Raw genomic sequence first — 19,540 nt, forward strand, 5'->3', positions numbered from 1 at the left:
TTTGCATGTGTTGTAAAATTGTGAAAAAATTTCGAAAATAAAACTATCTCCTTCTTGACAAATTTCTTCGTACTTCGTTATTTATCTTACACTTTCGCGAAACCTATGTGAAATTTTATTTCCTCTCGTTTATTGATAAGGCTTTTAAATTGCATAATGATAAATAAAATAACAGCTTTTGAGTCTGATTAAAGCAACGTGTATTTCTCCAGTGTTTTTTACTATCATATTATATTCAGGATCCATATGGTTTCGATACGATATAGTATATTACCTATAATGCAATTAATTTTTTGCCTTCCATCTCTGAAAAATACACGTGGTAGTCTATTGAACACTGCGAACGCCAGACGTGGAATAAATCAGCTCGTTGAATAATCGTTGTCAACGAGTCTTTGATATGTCGTGGTCGAGGCTGTTTCTTGCGTCATAATCATTGCAACTGTTCCATTTTTATCAAATAATAATGTAGTCAGCCTGTGATGAGTCATCGAAATCGATGTCTTGAAGTAACTTCATACCTCTTGATTATGTATGAAAATATTTCGATTATACTATTTTGGACCTGGAAGGGGAAGGTAATTAAATCTTTGTTGGTCAATGTGTAGACAACACATGGAAATCATGACGTATAGAGGTGAAGATACGAACGCTCATGTTTCCAAGCTTAAACACTGCAAACCCAAATTGAGTCTCATGCTTCCGTTTCGTTCGACCAAAGTATTTTTTGATTTCGTACATTTCGGTAAATATCTAACACTATTTCGTTAAAGTATTTGACAGACAATCGTTTGACCCTTCGATATAATTAGTAACGAGTTTTAAAGTTACAATTGAATTCCAAAAACAAAGAGTTCTACTATTATATTCGCTTCATCGAACATGAGGATGGTTTCCAACATGCACCTAATTAATTAATAATGTTTGTAGTATTATGAGAATTTGTAACGTGCATTGTTACAAAATAATTAGAAGCCGTAAAAGCATACATTGTACATGACATAGTTGAATTTCCTTCCATCGCTGGGGGATTTTCATCCTTTATTGTCCGGTATAGAGCATTTTGCAGTTGCAAAAGTAAAACAATAATTGCAGGTAATCATTGCTCCAATCGAGTGAAATCTATGATAATCATTTTCCTTTGTGGGATTATACATGGAAAACTATTTAACACTACACATCAAATGGTTCTTAATTCCATTGCTGCATAGAACATTTTCATACAAAATTTGAATTGTATCAAAGGGGCATATGTTGTCTTTTCTTAAATGAAATAATTAGCATTTTAGTAACTAAATTTATCTATAATCGCTTGTATTCGATATAAATTTATTATCGTTCAAAACTTCCTGTTTCGAACTTTTCCACGTTGTGAATAAACTGCTCATAGTACACATTTATCACGATTAGGATGGTTCATATTAAGTGTAAGAACAACGTTCTGTTGTAAATCTACTAAACGTATCTTCGTTGTAGATTCATTAACGATGAACGTTATACATGGCTATTGAATAAAAATATTATACCTAACACCAACGTCAAACTTTCCATCGAAACAGAGTAAATTTCCAATTAATAAATTTCTCCGAAATATATGTATAATTACCCGATGACACGATTCTTACATAATGAACGTTTTTCATTTTATTGTCATGCGACATTTGTTTCTAATTTATGACTGACCGCAATATTTTTATTATTTTAACAAAACTGATGTATTAGTAGACTCAATTGGTCAATGGCTTTATAAAGAAAAGTGAAACAGGTACCAGCTGCATACTTGAATCAAGAAGGCACGAACATGAAGGCATATTTCGTGAGTAGTTTGGTACTCGTTTGCAGTATCGGCGGTAAGCACATATTCGTAAAGATATTACTAAATATTAGAAAAAAATTTACTTTTAATTAAATATTATTTCGGTTTCATTCTTTTTTAATTTTCACCAACCTCCATTTTTGATCGTGAAAAGTTACAAAGAAATGCAAGAAATGATAAATTTTCTTCCCGTTTTCTCTTGTACAGTTCAATTTGCGACATTTCCTATGCAGAAATGGAATATTGAACAATCCACTATAATCGAAAAAAGATTCCAGAGGTAGGTTCCATTTAACATGAATCATTGATTTACAGGTTGGTCGCTGTTTAACAATGTCGTAGACGGTGCAAGTTGTACGGGAAACAAGGGATATCTTGCAAGTACTGCAAATCTCAACTCAGAGGTAGGAATGTACGATGACGAAGGTAATGTTGTTCCAATAAAGAATAAGGATTTGGACATCGCGGAACCAAAGGCAGTACCTTTGGAACAAGTAGCCAAAGGTGTAATATTCTACCTGTATACGAGATCGACTGTTAATAATCCTGACGTTTTGGTTGTAAATGACGTCGAGAGACTGAAAAAGAGCCAGTTCTCAATATCGAGACCAACGAAATTCATCATACACGGATGGTTAGGTTCCAGACAATCCAGACCTCTCATTGGGCTTCGTGATGGTGCGTACTTTTGTGTTATTGGTTCCTACGATTTTCATTTTACAGTGATGTCTTGGAAATTGGCCGATTGCTATCCCCACTGGCCAAGTATATTTATGTTTTTATACAAAGATTTCCTGAAAAATCTTCTTTCTACTGTGGTCAGTTTCGATCCGGAACGTCGACCTATATTCAAGGCATTGCTGTGTATTTGAGTCTAACTCGCAACATTTGACTGTCGGTTATAGATTACACATCATTTGATTTTGTTTTCCATTCTTGGCTGATTGTAAAATATTACGTGCCAGATTAATTTTACATAGGGTTACAGTCAGAAACGTATTGACGTACTTTACGGTTTAAATTTAATCGTGATTCCAGTATATGTAATCTTATCCACTGCCTCAGTGGGATTAAGTTGCTTTGCGGTACTTAGGATTACGAATTTCACATCATCCGATTAATGACTGGATTACACTACGTATATGGATCCATCCAGCAATTGAGATTTTTGACATTTAGAATCTTTGTATTTATTTTTCAATTGCTCTCATTCCGTTGTGCAGTTATCTTTTCCTATGATCACATTCTGGTACACAATAAATGCCATCAGCAGCAGGGATTCGAGACGTCCCCACTTGTTTAATCAATGTTTCCAACCGTTTCTAGCTTTACTTCAAAACGGAGACTTCAACGTCATCTTGGTGGACTGGGGTCTAATGGCGAGATCACCATACCGTATTGCCTCTACCTGCGTAGTAGGAGTTGCCAAGCAGGTCACTTCAATGATTGATTTCCTTGAGACTCAAGGAATGGATGTGTCTCCGTTGATGTTAATCGGTCATTCTCTGGGCGCTCACGTTGTCGGACTGGCGGCCCGTCACGCGAAAACCAAACCGAAATTCGTTATCGGTAAGTCCACTTAGACATATCATGATTCACGATTAAACTCCGGATGTTTATGTATTTATGGGAATTTTCAAAAAACTAGTATATTTAGGGATTCAGACAATCCACTGCAAAGCTCTGATTTCGTTAATAAAAATATGAATTTTCATAAAGATCCGCGGTCTTTTCATGGTATTTAGGTTCGTATACAGCAACCTGTTTGATAAAGTACTGTGCATCCGCGAGAAGTTGGCTAGTGAAAGGAATGCTAGTCCGATTGGTGCTTAGATCCCCACTCTAGAGTTTGGCGAGCCCCCTGTGTCGTCCTGCTAGTCAACTTCCCACGACGATATTAGTTCCGATATACAGTGTGTTCGGTCACCCTTGGGAAAAATTTGAGAGATTCTAGATGTAAAAATAAGACAAAAATTAAGAATAGCAATTTGTCGGCTGAGGCTTCGTTCAAAAGTTATTAACGTTTAAAGTTCCGCCTGGTTCTCACTCAGCATGAGAAACTCTACTTAGTGACTTATCGATAGCCTTACAGTCTCGTGAGTGAGAACCACTATCACGCGTACGCAGGCTGTTCTGCAGGCGGAACTTTAAACGTTAATAACTTTTTAACGAAGCCTCAATCAACAAATTGCTATTCTTGATTTTCGTCTTATTTTGGTCTCTAGAATCCCCCATTAAAATTTTCCCAGGGTTGGCCGAACACCCTGCATAGAATTCGAATAAATGGAACTCCGCTGTACATCTATACGAGAAACGTTGTTATCGAAACAAATCGAATTATTGAAGAATATCGAATGTTTTTGAACAGTCGCGACAAAATTAGAGTTCCACGCGACTGTCTATACCAAGATTGCTGAAAACAGGATTTTTTTACAGGTTTGGACCCGGCTCTGCCATACTTCTCGATCGCCAACACGGAGAACAGAATTGCCCGTGGTGATGGACACTACGTACTAATTCTCCACACGAACAGTGGTGTTCTTGGTTTCGACTTGCCGCTCGGTGACGCCGACTTTTACTTCAACGGTGGCACCGTGCAAAGAGGCTGTGAGGTCGATCCCACGAGCGCCTGTTCCCACTTCCGCGCTACTCTCTTCTACGCAGAGGCTCTTAACAGCGCGAACGGCTTCTGGGGTACCAAATGCGACAACTACAATAATTACAGAGCAGGTAGATGCACAGAGCCCAAAGTTCTTATGGGCGGTATCGAACCGGACACCAGCATCACCGGCGTGTACTACTTGGACACGACTGCAGTCTCTCCATATGCTTTAGGACGTTAGACCGCTCACGATAGGTAAACGTAGTGTTCTTCTTCTCGTAAACCGAAGACAATAGTTCGCGTTGTAGTAATGATATTAGGCTTTGCAAAGAAGGAACTCGATAAGAACGAGATTCACAGACAGACAACGATAAATTATTGCGTAGCTTTTTATCCCCCACCACTATTCCACCTCGATGTTTTTTAATTGTGTCCTACAAATTACCAGCAATCGAATGAAAAGAAATAAAGAAATAAAAAATCTGTGTTATCGCAGTTAATCCTTCGAATGGAATTTTTCCTCTCTTCACCTGTTACAATTTTTAGGGGCCATTGCATATTCTCGATATATTGTAAATGGGACTTATTTTAATTATTGTCCAAAGTTTTATGTAAAATTTTTAACGAGTCTCGAAAATAAAACGGGTTTCTCCTGGATAAATTTCTTACTTTTCTACCTATTTCGAACCTTCGTCTCTCGTAATTTATGCGGAACTTTGTTCTCTTTGATTCGGGGAAAATATCTTCCAAACGAAAACATTTTTCACGGCAAGTATAAATTGCACGATATTAAACGAAGTAAAAGTTTTCGATTGTACTTCTCCAACCCCTGTTGCTTTAATTTTAACAAAATGAAGACGAGAGAAAACAGTTGTGTGAGATTACAATAAACGCTCCTGAGACAGTGCAATTAATTTCGCGTAAAATGCTCTTTTGTGGGCTGTCTCGAGCAAAATTGTCAAACAAAATTAATAAATAGTTTTACTCAACTGCAAGAAAGCTGATTGTGTTAATTTACAGGTTCATATTTCTTCGCATTAAGATCTTCGTTTCCTTACTGTCTTAATCAAAATTAAACTTTGTTCTAGAAGTTTAAATCTTCTTTTGTTTAACAGTGTTAAGAAACCGATAAAATAAGTAAAACTTGCAGTGTAAGGTACAGTATTCTTGAATTGCAGAGTGTTCGAGATATACATAGATCATGATGGTTACTATCGACTATAATTCCATCATGAAAAATGAATTACGTTATGAACGAAGTTTCTTTAAAAAAGATAGCGTTAAAACCCATAAGAAGATGCAAAGAATATTTAACCAACAATCATCCTTCATAAACCTACTTCTATCAAGAATTTGTACTATAGAGAACTATACGTGTATTATAGGCGCCGAATATTAATGGCGAAGATGTTTAGTAATACAAGTTTACTTTCTCAACACGTTCCTGTTATGCGAATAATGGTGGTAACTGGCACATACTGGCGCATGCAAAGCATAACAAAATATCCAAGGTTAATGTCAAATGACACGTGCGCCACAGTGTGTAAGATACAGTCAGAGAAGCGAAATATTTTACTTGAATAATGATCGAAAACGAATAAAATCAGCGTACAACGAATTATTCATGACGTTTAATCTGTAGAAATTTATTTATGCATTGTGAAATATTTCGTTGGTCAAAATTTTTATCGAAATAAGAACTTTTTTCAATTGTACTAATCGGTTAGTATAGTTTTAAATATTGTGAAATTGACGAATTTGAATCAAGTGATTCAATGGTTAAACTAATTTGGCACGACTGCGAATCAATAAATTAAGCATAAATTTAATCGGTGACGGTTGTGTCACCGTCCGATTTCCATTTAACGACATAATTAATTGATTTACTATACTTGTTTAACTTTGGTTCGACGCTGAATAAGTTCGTACTCTTGATTTTAGGGGTTTCTAGACATTCTAATTCTTATCACATCGGTATGGAATATCAATCATCCTTTCAGAATTGGAACTTCACTGGAGCTCTAATGATTTAAATTTATTATTCTTATTTTCCTCAATGCGATTTAGAAACATTAAATTTATGTAGCGAATGTTAGATACTTACATAAGAATAGTTTATAAGGTCAATTTCTGATACTAGTAAACAAACCATATGAAAATTATAATTTTTTATTAAGTATATAACATTGCTATGATCTTCGATTGCGTTTCTTTCGATTTGGTATCACTTTTATTAAAACCCAATCCACAACTCGTAAGTGATACTCATTTAATTGATAATTAGTATTTATTATTTGACCAAGTCTGTTCCAAGCGGATATTGGAATCTTCTGGACGAGTCAACGTTTGGGTAATACTGGAAACCACTGGATAAAATGGAGGATCGTCAATGGACTGACGTATGGCTAACACTAGAAGCCACTAGGATAGGTTGTCGTGGATGAACCGATGTATAGTTAATACCGGGAGTTACTTGTATCGTTGTCATGGACAAACCAATGTGTGGTTAACTCTGGGATTCGCTAGGGTGGAACAGTTAAGTCTCATAATAAACGCGATATACTTAGAGCGGCAGAAGTATATCAATGTAGACTTTTGCAAACAGTTAAAGGAAAAATTTCTCAAATTATTTGAACTCGTATTAAAAGTACTTGACTGGAACTAGAAATCTAATCTTGCATAATTTTAGTCTTTCTTTACATGCTTATTTTATACTAAAAGAATCTGTGAATGAAGAAACACTGCGTTTGTAATAAAACACGTTAAATAATATTAACCGATTCTATTATTTTCCTATCTCTATCTGTACAATTCCTCTACAAATATTTCACATTTTCATCGACAAACCTGAAACCTAGAACACAAAAATATAAAAATGTTATATTTTTATCTAGAAATGTTACTCGATAAAATACATAGAATATTGTTACTATATAAATTTGTTTATATAGTTACTCAAACTTTATGCTCGATCTAAAGTCACAGTCCGGTAGGATTAAAATTAAAATAATGACCGAATTAATCACTGGAAGCGTTAAATTATTTATGTCGTTGGGTAAAAACCAGGATTATCTGATATATGGTAGAGAAATTAAAAAATTACAATCAAACAACTAAAAGGAATAGGTCCCACCGCTGTCACCAATTTGTTACGAACAGGGGCTGAGCAGATGCAAAGCCGAGGATTTTTATTATTAGAGTTTTGTGGACGAACCGGCGCTTGGTCAACACCGAGAGCCACGGAACAAAATGGAGGGTGGTCGACGATCCAATGTATGGTTAACATCGGGAGCCAGTAGGATGAAATAGGTAAGCCTCGTAACTTTATAACACGATATACTTCCAACGAAAAAAGTATATTTTTGCCGTAAAAATCTCTATTTTAAATTCGGGCGATCGTCGTTTTCTAAAACGTCACTATTTTCAAAACCGGATTTGGGAATGATAAGTTTCACTCTGACGCTTTAATGCACTTCTTCTGTTTTTTATTTAAATTTAACATTGTTGAAAATACATCAGCTGCCACAATTTTCTAATAAATTGACAACCTAACTATAATATTATTAGAAAATGTATTTATAAATAACAAAAATTAAAAACTATTGGGCCTGTTTTTTTACCCACCCAGGTTTATGTACCACTCTAAATTTTTATTTTTGATTCTTTCAATTGTTAGTTATTCTTTATAATTACATCTGTTTCATAGGTGAAAGGTATCTTTCACATCCTGTTAATACCTTTCACGTTTGCGTAAAGCTGACATTGAATAATTAAACAATATTATGCACAATGAAAGCAACTGTTTATATAGAAGCAAATAAAATACAGGTAACCCTCCTATAACACGGTAGATAGGTTCCTAGAAAATGCCGTGTTATATGAGACCCAAAACCAGTACAAAAAGGGGCGTTACGTTCCGAAAATTTATTAAAAACTCTTTGGTTTTAATTCATATCGAATCTTAACTGTAAGGACAATTTCATAAATGATGAAAAACGTACAAGAAGAAAAGAAATATTTGTTTTGTATCTTTATTCTGCATGGAAAGATTGTAGAAGGTTATTCGATATTATATAAGTAAATGATTCTATTGTAATTGAATCGACATCAAATACATTGTTACGCGACACCTGTTTGACATCTATAAGCAATAGTTACATGTCACCTTTTGATTGAAACTTATCGATCGATTCAATTATTCTACAGCTATATAAAGGAACCCTCGAATACGAGTAGTTGCCAATGTCACAGTTAAGGCAAGAATCATGAAGATTCTTTTCCTAAGTGTTTTGCTGCTCTTCTGCAGCGGGGAAGGTATGCATAATATTTATTTCGATTCCCTTCTTCCATCACTTTTTGTAAACTTTTATGGTGCATAATATGTCAATTAGTTTTCATTTCTAATCGCGACAAATTATAAAGCATAGCACAACAGTTGAATATTCGCAAATTTTTCTATTTTCCCAAACAGTTGTCATCTTCGATTCACAGCATTCTCTAAATTGTGAACTAAGTTCTGTGATCGATTCCAATCCACACGAAAATACCTACTGTTTACAGGTTCCATAGAGTGCAAAGAGCAAGGATCAATGTTGTCGGATGGCACCATTAACCCTGACGCATTAAATCTGCACTTAGCCTTCCCAGAAACTTTGGCGGAAACTAAAAAGCAATTACCCAAGTATGTGACCTTCTACTTGTACACGAGATCGAACCCAACTAATCCTCAGACGTTGCACGTCGACGACGTTAACACTTTGAGGAGCAGCTTCTTCGATTCGCGCAGACCAACCGTAATCGTCACACACGGATGGGTTAGCTCTTACACGAGCTTAGCATGCACCACGGTTCGCGATGGTACGTGTTTCCACATTGTTTAATAACTCAACGCATAATCGGAATCTTCGTGTTTATCATAAACTTCACGATATATAAATTCTACTTAAAGCTTCTATTTTTGAAGTTGTCTCAACTTACTGTTTTCCAGCTAAACAGTTGGACACGATAAATTCTATTAGCTTCGATGTTCCTTGCTTTTTGCAGCTTACCTCCAACATGGCGACTACAACGTCATATCGGTGGACTGGAGTCCAATAGCGAAAAACGAATATATTTGGGCCACAAGGCGAGTCACAATGATCGGCCAGTATATCAGCAGCATGATCAATTTCCTGGAGACACAAGGAATGAATGTATCTACGTTAACCGTGGTTGGACACTCTCTTGGCGCTCATATTGCCGGACTAGCAGCCCGTAACGCAAACGGCACAGTGTTATACGTTGTCGGTAAGTCCTCCGAGTCGCGCTGATCTTGATTCGTTCGCTGTTTGCGCTCGTATTCAATTATGGACCGAGCATTTGATACTAATTTAGACGAACACGCGGGTTCTAAGAATCGTATAGTTCGTTAGAAAAAAAAACACGTGACACAAAATAATTTGTACTGCGCAATTATTCTTCGGTCAAAAATTAGTCGAAAATACCGATTTTTATACTATTGTTGCATGAAAAAATAACATTAATGACGTGAATGCCTCAGACTACAGAACTACTCGATCAAACAGTTCAGAGGCCTCGAAGAAAAGAGTAACTATTTTGATGTTTACGAAAATGAAAGATATTAAAGACAGCCTTATTAATCGTTGTGAAATTGAAATGTGTAATTTTGAGCAGAATTTGGACTTCTACACGAGAATAGTTTTAACGACATACGAGCTTGTAGCTCATCCTTTGTATATTTGAATATAACTCTAGTGCTTATATTTAGTAAACAGCCAAGCAAATTAACGAAAATCGTGAAAAATTTAAGTCGCGTTTGACTATGTTAGAAAGTTTACCTAACTTTAGTCGTAACCGATGAATACTCGAGAATAAAATAAGAAAAGCACGACAGATTATCGCAGAAAGGTAAAAGAAAAATCTTTTTGTAGGATTGGATCCTGCTCGTCCGAATTTCAGTAGTGCTGGCCTAGACACCAGGATTGGCCGCGGAGATGGACGATATGTACTGATTATTCACACGTGTAGTGGTATACTTGGTTTCGAAGCTGCGATCGGTGACAGTGATTTCTATCCGAACGGTGGTACCGTGCAACCGTCTTGCGGTGCAAATCTCTCGTGTTCCCATGAACGATCGTACCGTTTCTTCGCGGAATCCATCAACAGTAGGACAGGATTCTGGGCAAAACGCTGCAACAACTACGTTAACTTCATAGAAGGCAACTGCAACTCTGAACCCCCTGTACTTATGGGCGGCGCCACACCGAATTTCAACGCCAAAGGAGTATACTATTTGAAGACTGCTAGCAAGTCTCCGTATGCTCTGGGAGCTTAACATAGCTACGATCTATGACTTAACGACTTGGTCATAAGATCCTATATTGTAATAGCACGTCTTCCGGTACACATCTTGCCTAAGGATACAACAATCGAGACCATGGTTTGGGTATTTGAAACGAAAAATAATGCACTCAATACACTGTATTAGCAAATAGAAACAATTGGCAGTATATGCGCTCTGTGATATACGATTTATAGATGTAATATACGTGTTTTGTAACTAGAATTTTTATCCCTATAATTATTTTCTTCTTGAGATTTCTTTGTGTCTTGGTATTTATTTTACGTATTCCCCAAACACGTGTAATAATCTCCCTTTCGTTAAGTGAATATATTTAAAAAAAGAAACATTTTTCTAGGCGAGTTAAAGAACTCCAGATTGAATTATCCAGGTAAGATTGTACATGAATTATGTATAGAATTTTTGCACCATTTCGATCATATACATATAAGCAAAATATATTTGCCACAGAATAAGTGAAAGTAATCTACCTTTACGATCGTCCAATTACATATTTTAAAATAAACAGCTTAAACGGTATGACGATATGAATGTACATTCCAAGTTTTACTTTTAAAATGTCTGTTAAGGATTCTAAAGGAACCTTAACATCGCGGAGTTTCTGATACGGATTACGCTATTTATGAGGATTAGGACTCCGAGACATTGATACTTGACAAATTAGGATACGGTCATTAAGGAACCTCCAAACTCCACACGGAACTTGGAATCCTTGGAACTCTTCGTTGCCTTATAGCGATTGACGTATCGTAAACCCGCGTTGGCGCACAACTGCGGACCACCAGGGTCTCGCGATCGTTGGGCATTTCCCAAATAAGTTAATAACAACGCAACGTTCTCGCTAACTCCTGTATGGTCTACCTGGACACTGGACAGCAAGGTAGACAGGAATGTTGCAAATTGTTAGGAACCACCTTGCCAAGGTGACGACGATGAGGATCCCCCGTCCGGTAGGCAATGTTCGTCGTTGTCACCTTGGCAGGGAAAACCAAGGTTTCCCTATGGGAAAAATCAGGACGGAGAGTTAGATTAATTTGACAGAGTTACGTCTTCACATTTAGTCTCCGCAAGAATTCATTCCTACGTATCAGAAGCATCGTCTTCTGCGGGTAAAGGTCAGGGGTACACGGTTAACACTTTGACTGCCACGTCACCCATATATGGGTGACAGAACTTTTAACAGTGGAACTAAAACAATTTATTCTCAAGTTGAAATGTTAAAGAAAATAAATTTTAATGAAGTTACGAACGTAACTACTAGGACAACTTTTAAGTTGTGTAGTTTACAATTGACTAAATTCAAAGTTTTGGTCTTGTAAACAATTTTAGGATTTTAGACTGGCAGTCAACGTGTTAAGGAGCACAGAGTGGCTGTGCCACAAGCAACGACCACGAGCAACAGTTGTAAAAACATTTCGAATATTTGTTCGTGGCCAAAACACTGTCTATGATATTATTTAAATTTCATTATGCAAAATTAATTTTTGTTCGTTCGGCTGAGGTTTGAAATAATGTAAAAACTAGTTAACACTTGAGTCTGAATAGTACTATAACACCTGTGATCAAAGAGGGTCCCAAACTGGTATATCTTCACCTGAGGCAACTCCACATTGAATGTCCCAAACAGGAATACACTTGTCTTCCCTACATCGGGACTCTAATTTACAACTTCTGAACTTTGACATGAAAGCAAACACTCACCTGAAGGTATCTACTACACTTTCGACGGAAGTTAAAATTATACAAATGGAAGAGAATTCTGTGCGATGAACGGAATTGGAGAATTAAAGTGTTCCAACGTTCAATGCATCTCGTTCAAACGTTTGTATGTAATATTTTCTATAATAGAAAATCAGTCTCGATTGGTATTTTAGCTTCTAAACTTTTATAAATAAAATTACTACTTGGACAAAGTGAACGATCGTGAATTTGAACAGTTATTACTATATCGTAAGAAACTTTGGCCATTGGTTGGAAATCTTGTAAATAAAATCCTTGAACAATTAATTATCAAATTCTTTGTAAAATTCGAACACTTATTACCTGTTATATTATATATTTTATGTATTATTGTGGTGTATGTTCTTTTCAATAGTCCTTCCTTGGATATAAAAAATAAAAATTATAGAATTCTCTCATACGTAAGACATATAACATAATTTTGCTATAACTTTATAATGAACACGAAATAGTTGATCAAAAATAATGCATTGAGTAAATCTTTGGTAAGATTATTCATTGATATTAAAGTTATCGCAAACATATGTAATATATTACGTTGTTATCTTTGAAAACAATTCTTGCTATAAATTCCATTCAGCGTAATTAAACGTAGGATAAGAAAAAATCTCGACTCAAGATAAAAATAAAAATTCTATCCAAATAGCTATATATTACACACCGTCTGCAGTTTTCGTATAATGATCACCTACCAACATAAATGTTTCTAAATATTTCGAAGTTTGCTTTAGTTTTAACACGAGCAAAAACACATTATTTATGAAATTAATCACAATTCGATATTTTGACTCTAGTTCTGCACTTTTCAAAAAATCAATTGTTTAATTTAATCTTTATCTCTATTTTTCCTTTTTCATGTACCATTACTAAATTATTTTAATTTCATAACCACTATTAATTAAATTTAGTTTTATAAAAAATTTGTTTTCGTTTATGTCTGACAAAAATGTAGTCAAATATTTAAATATAATTTCATGAAATTGTTACCTAGTTCATCGTATTCTGCCAGAAGTAACGACAGTAAATGTGATTACTCTTAAAATAAAGCGTGATCGTTAATACCTGGCCAATAATATTTTTCGAAAAAGCAAAGACACAATGCTAAATACGAAGTAATGCATCCCGATTGAATAAAATTGCTTATCGATCAGCCACCTGTTCAATTTCCGACTGGTCGTTTTACCAGGAAACAATTAATACTGTTTTCTGTCCTAAACTGTCTATCACCGGCAACTGGTTTTTCAATTGATCGACTCGCGGCTAACTGGACCATTGGTAATCTAAACCCTTTACTGTGACTATTAATGCCCGCACTTGATTAGTTTTAGTAAGTAATTTGGCAACTGACCGTTTAACGTTTTCAAATTACATACATAGCACGGAAATGATATTGATATTACTCGATTTTTCAGGCGATGAAGAACTACAGTCTTACGATTTATCTTTCAACGTTTGTCAATTTCTCTGAATCAACTCCAAACATAAAAAATGAATGACACAAAATGTCTTCTAAATCAAATAGTTAATATTTTTGTTTACTAACGTGTATTCAAAATTATACGATTCTATTAAAGAAAACGAATTTCAATTTTTGTCTCAACTATTTTTTACACGTCAGATAATTTACAGATTGAAATCGTACGCATTGTATACAATATATGTATCAATTATAAGTATCAGGATTATTGCTTTGGCCAGGTGTTTAGAATTGTCGATCACGACGAAACGTAAAACTCCACATTGCCGGTTAAAATTTTAATTTTAGCCTAAGGAAAAACAGATATCCCGTATATTTCAACTAAATTAACCTGCCGGAATATCAAGTTCACTGCGTTCGTATTATACCCAGCAGACACGTTCGTCCAACGGTTAGTAGAACGAACGATCCTCTCCGAACCCTCTTTAACGCTGGTCATCGGAAAACGCATCCACCGCGGCAGACATTTTACAGAATTTCACCATATTTGCGTTGCACTCGTGCGTATTGCCAAGTGAAAATTGCCAGTCGAGAAATTGTCGCCAGAGAAGAAACGTAGAAATCGCGGCCTAAAGAACTCGCCGCATCGGTGTCAGTAATTCTTGTCAACCGTTCGCCGCGCGGATCCATTTTGCCCGGCGAGATTAAAATCCGAAATTGTCGACCAGGAAAAAATTAAACTTCTATAGTTTCTGGTATCTATCAACGCGACTCGGCTCCATATATCAGCCAATACAACCCCCCTCTTCCTCCACGCTTGTTCCAGGAACTATTGTCCGCTCTTTCTTCCTTCGTTCCCGTCTGCGACTGGGACAATTGTTATACCGGATACCCGGCTTCCGATAGGCCATTTATTTTTCTCGGTGGAAGGAGAACGAACGAAAATCCTCTCGCGCTTCCGGTACGTTCGCGTAGGTTCGGAAAAATTCTTGCAAGTGGCAGATTAAGAGATCTACTTTAGAAATGATAAAATTGTTTTCTCGATTTCCGGAAGTTTCGAATCTTTAAATAACGCTCTTTATTGGAGCTTAGATGAAAATTGGAGTTGGAATGTTTACTATGAATAGTATTGTCTTCCTTGTCAACAGTTTGACCGCCACGTCACTCATATATGGGTGAGAGAACTTTTAACAGTGGAATTGATACAATTAATTCTGAAGTTTAAATGTTAAAGAAAATCAATTTTAATAGGCTTCAGAAATTTTACTGGAATTACGAAAGTAAGTATTACGACAAGTTTCAAGTTATGTAGTTTTCGATTGTTCAAAATCAAAGTTTTAGTCTTGTAAACAATTTTAGGTAGTTACTAAAAATTTCTGTGGGTAGATTGTGAAATGAAAAATAGACACAAAATATATGTGTTGTTAGAAAAGTATTATTTTTTAAATATTTTTCGGCTAAAATTTCATTCCAGTATCACTGATCGGTTAAAAGTTATACAATAATGTCACTAAAATTTGAATGCAACAATTGTATTGTTATTTTCTGTGTATTGTAAATTATTGAAATAAAGTTTATCCATAATTTTCTACGTAATTATTCGTTTCTTTAATGAATTAAAAATTGGGATTACACACTGCGATTGATGCTTCATATTATCATGTTACAAGTAGTACACTATTTAAATAATCCTTATACAAAATGTAGAGATAGTGTGAGAATATTAATGTGAGAAACTGTAATTAAGTTCATGATTGAGACAAGTATTGTTTTTTTAATATTTCTCGACTTAAATTTCATTTCCATTGTATCACTGGTGGATCAAAACTTATACAATAGTGTCACTAAAATTTGAATGCAACAATTGTATCGTTATTTTCTGAGTACTGTAAATTATTGAAATAAAATTCTTCATAATTTTCTACGTAATTATTCCTTTAATGAATTAAAAATTGGGGAAACTGAGGTTAATTACAAGCAGCACAATGTTTAAATAATCCTTATTTATACGAAATTGAGAAACAATTCAGTGTGAGAATATTAAAGCGTGTAACTGTAATTAAATTAATGATTAAGACAAGTGTTGTAAAGTGTACGGTAACCGACGCTGTTAAAAGGACCGACCGACAACAGAATCGTGTGGAAACAGAGTAACACGGACCGATTAACGAAGAGGTAACGGACACGTTTCCTCTGGTCACCCTTCGAGGTATATTTAATAACCACTCCTCGTTTTTATACCCTTGTGGAAACTCGTTCCGTGACCACTTCTGACCGTGAGAAACCGGGTCGACAAAGGGATGAAAAACCAACATACATCTCGAGGGATGCTCGCGTACCGCATCATCTCCGAACGGTTCAGTCCTTCCCGATGTGTGCATAAGCGCGATCATCTTCCCCGTATAATGCGAACGACCCGATCGTTCTGTTTATTAATCGTTTTCGACGGTTTTGTTCCTTTCGTTGACCTCCAATTAGTCATGAAATTACCTAAATTACTAAAGGCCACCAATCGTTTCAAAATTTGCCACTTCGTTGGCCGCACAAGCGTGTGTGTACTTGTTCCACGATACATTTCACTGAATTCGCGCGTAAATCGTATAAAATAATTGCTAAATGAATCGCGTCCCTGTTTTTCCCCGGCGTGCTTATTAAGCAAACGTTTCGATTAACACGGTGATTAATTACCAAGGTCACCGATTGATGACGATACGCGTCATATTTACAGTGCGGGGTCGCGTTGATCCCGGAAAATACGCAAACCTTTAAACGATCATCGAAAACAATTTCGGGTCCGCGTCGAGCGTAATACCTCCAATAAAATTATGCTGCCGCCGGAAGTAGTACGTAACCAATTTATTGACGGTCGAATGAATGGAAATTGAAATGCGCTGGCAATAATGGAATCATTCAACTCGAGAAGCCGACAACCGTTCGAGTATTTTTATTAACGTTTCCCTACGCTTCGTTATAATTAATGTCGAGAAGTAAACAGGTGTAATTCAAGGAAAAATCATTCACGCAACCGTACGCTGCCAATTAACGCAATGGCGGCAGATAAATTTCTGTCAAAATTCGTACGTGGGAACGTCGATTTTAACTGTATTATATTAATAACCGAGTTTAAATATCGCAAAATCTTCGTTCTTTGGACGATTCTGTGTTAATTCATCTTTTTAAAATACAAATTCATGGTGAAGTTTTTAAGTACAAGGACTTCAAATATATTTATAGGTCCAATATTCGCGGTAGCAGAGAACTCATACAGCGAAAGTTGTAATTAGATTTATTATGATCACAATGGACATTTTACAAATGCAAGGTTTTTTTACAATAACTGAGGTTCTGCTTCATAAGAAATTAAGTCATATCTATCACAAAAACATATTATATTAATAAGTTTTATATACATGTATTATACCTATTCTATTTGTGTTCCAAGTTGATTGCGTTAAAATGATTTGTATACAGTAAAATATCCAACATAAGAGATTGCAATTTTAGCCACGAGTGCCTATCACTTAGAGATCACCACAATGCAATTACAAGCAATTACTAATAGAATTAAAAGTCCACTGAATTCAGGTTTCACGAATGTGTAAGAAACAGGTGTCCCGATGAAATTTTGTCATTAAGGAGAGGATCTAAAGAAATCATGTGGCACGTAATGGGAAATCGAGCAACAAGAAGGCATAATTTCAGATCGTAAACACGTAATACGATCCAGCCTAGTCACCCACTTACGTTTAATTGGTTCTTACAGCGGCTATCTTAATTGACCGTCTGACTATTATCGGATAGAGTTACCGTGTATTTGAACGATGCCTTATGGTCTCAGGCGCCCGAGTCAATTTCCAACGAAGGAATAAAGGCGGTTTTGTTCGACCGACACGGATTTATCTGCTTTGCAAATAAGGTAATACGTCAAAGTCACCGTGCTACAGCAGAAGCGATAAGTCTAATTGATTAATTACATTACCATACAATTAAGTAACCCATCTTATCCGTTTCTATCGCGCGCAAATCTGATCGATGAAACAAAACAATTTTCAATGCTAACCGATTCAAACTAATTAGTCGGTTTCCATTTTAGAATATCTGTGAAGGAAAAAACAACCGTGTTTTCGATACGGTAATATTTTTATCGAGTATTGTTAAAAAAAGAATATATCTGAATATTCCTTTTTTCTTTGTTTTGTTTTTAAGGTTGCATCAACCACAAATTAATAATACAGATCAACGCAATTTGACTTGACAACATGAATTTAACATTGTTACATTGCCTAGAATTAAGTTAGTTAAAGTATTAAAAATACATAAATTTACATATTTCACTCAAAGAAATAAGTTGTTCGTATTTCTTCTCTTCGTACCATTTCTGAAATTAAATTTTGATTATATTTCTAATAGCCTCGTAAAAAGTAGACTCCTCGAGTAACTCATTATGCGCGATTAAAAAAAATTTAATATTTGTTTTCAATTACAACGGGCGCGTGAAAGTTTCGAACATTAAAAATAACTGCAACTGTTTAGAATTTAACGCTGCTCGAAATTTGGATATACAACTTCTCAACTGCGCAAAATCCGATGGATTACGAGAGACCATTATCGCTAATTTTGAGTAACTCGTTTAATTTTGAAGCGCCAGAAACTTTCTGATACGAGATGTAATTTGTGGCAACTCTGTATAATAAAATTATCAACTGCTTGATCCATTCCAGTCATATTTCAAACATTCTCTCTATACATATTCATCTTTTCATGTTTCGTTAAACTAAGAAGGTGCTTTCCAAGAATACTACTATTAGAAGCTTTTTCGATAAATCTGTTCACCAAATTGTCTCTCATTTTACGCGAGTGAATCAACTCGAACAAAATATTATTTGAAAATAATTTATTCGTATCCGGTGCGAAATTTCATTTGAAAAAAAGAGGTAAAATCAAGAAGAAGTCTCGATTAAAATTCGTTATCGGTCGAACAATTTCTCGACTACCGTTTCGCGCGTGCATCGATATCAAATTTTCGAAAAGTGATCCGGTATAGCTTGCAGGCGGACAGATCGTCAATAAACCTCGAAGGAGGGCCATTAATCATCGGCTATCTCGGAGTCGAGGTTGCTCGTGTAAATACCGTGGAGATATTTGGTTAAACACGCGTAAGTTCCTCGCGGCCAGTTTGTCGAGACGGCAGCGCGCACGCAAAGAACTCGAGGGGTATGAAGAATGAAAATAAAAAGCGACGAGGGTAGGACGATGTCCTTAATTCAAATATTGACCGTCCATTTATCAAGCGGCCGATGCCTCGATCCGCGCTAATTAGCTTTTCCTCCTCGTTCCCGGATTCCGTTTCCGCGCTGTTGGCCTGACCGATGCCTCGAGTTTGACGCTCCTTTATTTATCGGTCGTTTGATCTTGCCGCATTTACGTGGCAATAAGCAGAAGGCTTTGTCTCGCGAGTATATTTGATATCGCTGGGAGAGGCTGCGTCGCCTCGGAAGGGGTAGACGCGCGAAAATATATTTCACGCCGTTGACACCGCCCATTTAACACCGACTATTAATTAGCGTTTGTCGATACGTTTTAATTAGCACGCGACAGTGTTCG

General features: G+C 36.0%; 2 protein-coding genes across 2 annotated transcripts; both read left to right on the plus strand.

Moving 5' to 3' along the window:
- The first annotated feature begins 1,740 nt into the window (after positions 1-1,740).
- Positions 1,741-4,901, plus strand: LOC122400597 (pancreatic triacylglycerol lipase-like). The gene is made up of 4 exons (XM_043402121.1): positions 1,741-1,850; positions 2,132-2,494; positions 3,143-3,385; positions 4,253-4,901. Exons 1-4 carry the CDS (start codon positions 1,802-1,804, stop codon positions 4,657-4,659), a joined length of 1,062 nt encoding a protein of 353 aa, XP_043258056.1. The 5' UTR covers positions 1,741-1,801; the 3' UTR covers positions 4,660-4,901.
- A 3,712-nt stretch (positions 4,902-8,613) lies between these two features.
- On the plus strand, positions 8,614-11,019 carry LOC122400556 (pancreatic triacylglycerol lipase-like). The gene is made up of 4 exons (XM_043402078.1): positions 8,614-8,732; positions 8,979-9,275; positions 9,462-9,704; positions 10,349-11,019. The coding sequence occupies exons 1-4, from the start codon at positions 8,684-8,686 to the stop codon at positions 10,750-10,752; spliced, it is 993 nt and encodes a 330-aa protein (XP_043258013.1). The 5' UTR covers positions 8,614-8,683; the 3' UTR covers positions 10,753-11,019.
- Positions 11,020-19,540: the final 8,521 nt, after the last annotated feature.

The sequence above is a fragment of the Colletes gigas genome, unplaced genomic scaffold (assembly GCF_013123115.1).
Source record: "Colletes gigas isolate AHSC1104 unplaced genomic scaffold, ASM1312311v1 Colletes_gigas_Sc00019, whole genome shotgun sequence".
Classification (NCBI taxonomy): domain Eukaryota; kingdom Metazoa; phylum Arthropoda; class Insecta; order Hymenoptera; family Colletidae; genus Colletes; species Colletes gigas.

What these genes read in the sequence shown, in the direction of transcription:
- LOC122400556 (XM_043402078.1), top strand. Translation starts at nt 8,684, where the DNA reads ATGAAGATTCTTTTCCTAAGTGTTTTGCTGCTCTTCTGCAGCGGGGAA. An exon ending in GCTCTTCTGCAGCGGGGAAG is followed by an intron (nt 8,733 to 8,978) that starts GTATGCATAATA and finishes TACTGTTTACAG; the next exon opens with GTTCCATAGAGTGCAAAGAG. An exon ending in CACAGTGTTATACGTTGTCG is followed by an intron (nt 9,705 to 10,348) that starts GTAAGTCCTCCG and finishes ATCTTTTTGTAG; the next exon opens with GATTGGATCCTGCTCGTCCG.
- LOC122400597 (XM_043402121.1), top strand. Translation starts at nt 1,802, where the DNA reads ATGAAGGCATATTTCGTGAGTAGTTTGGTACTCGTTTGCAGTATCGGC. An exon ending in TCTCATTGGGCTTCGTGATG is followed by an intron (nt 2,495 to 3,142) that starts GTGCGTACTTTT and finishes AACCGTTTCTAG; the next exon opens with CTTTACTTCAAAACGGAGAC. An exon ending in CAAACCGAAATTCGTTATCG is followed by an intron (nt 3,386 to 4,252) that starts GTAAGTCCACTT and finishes ATTTTTTTACAG; the next exon opens with GTTTGGACCCGGCTCTGCCA.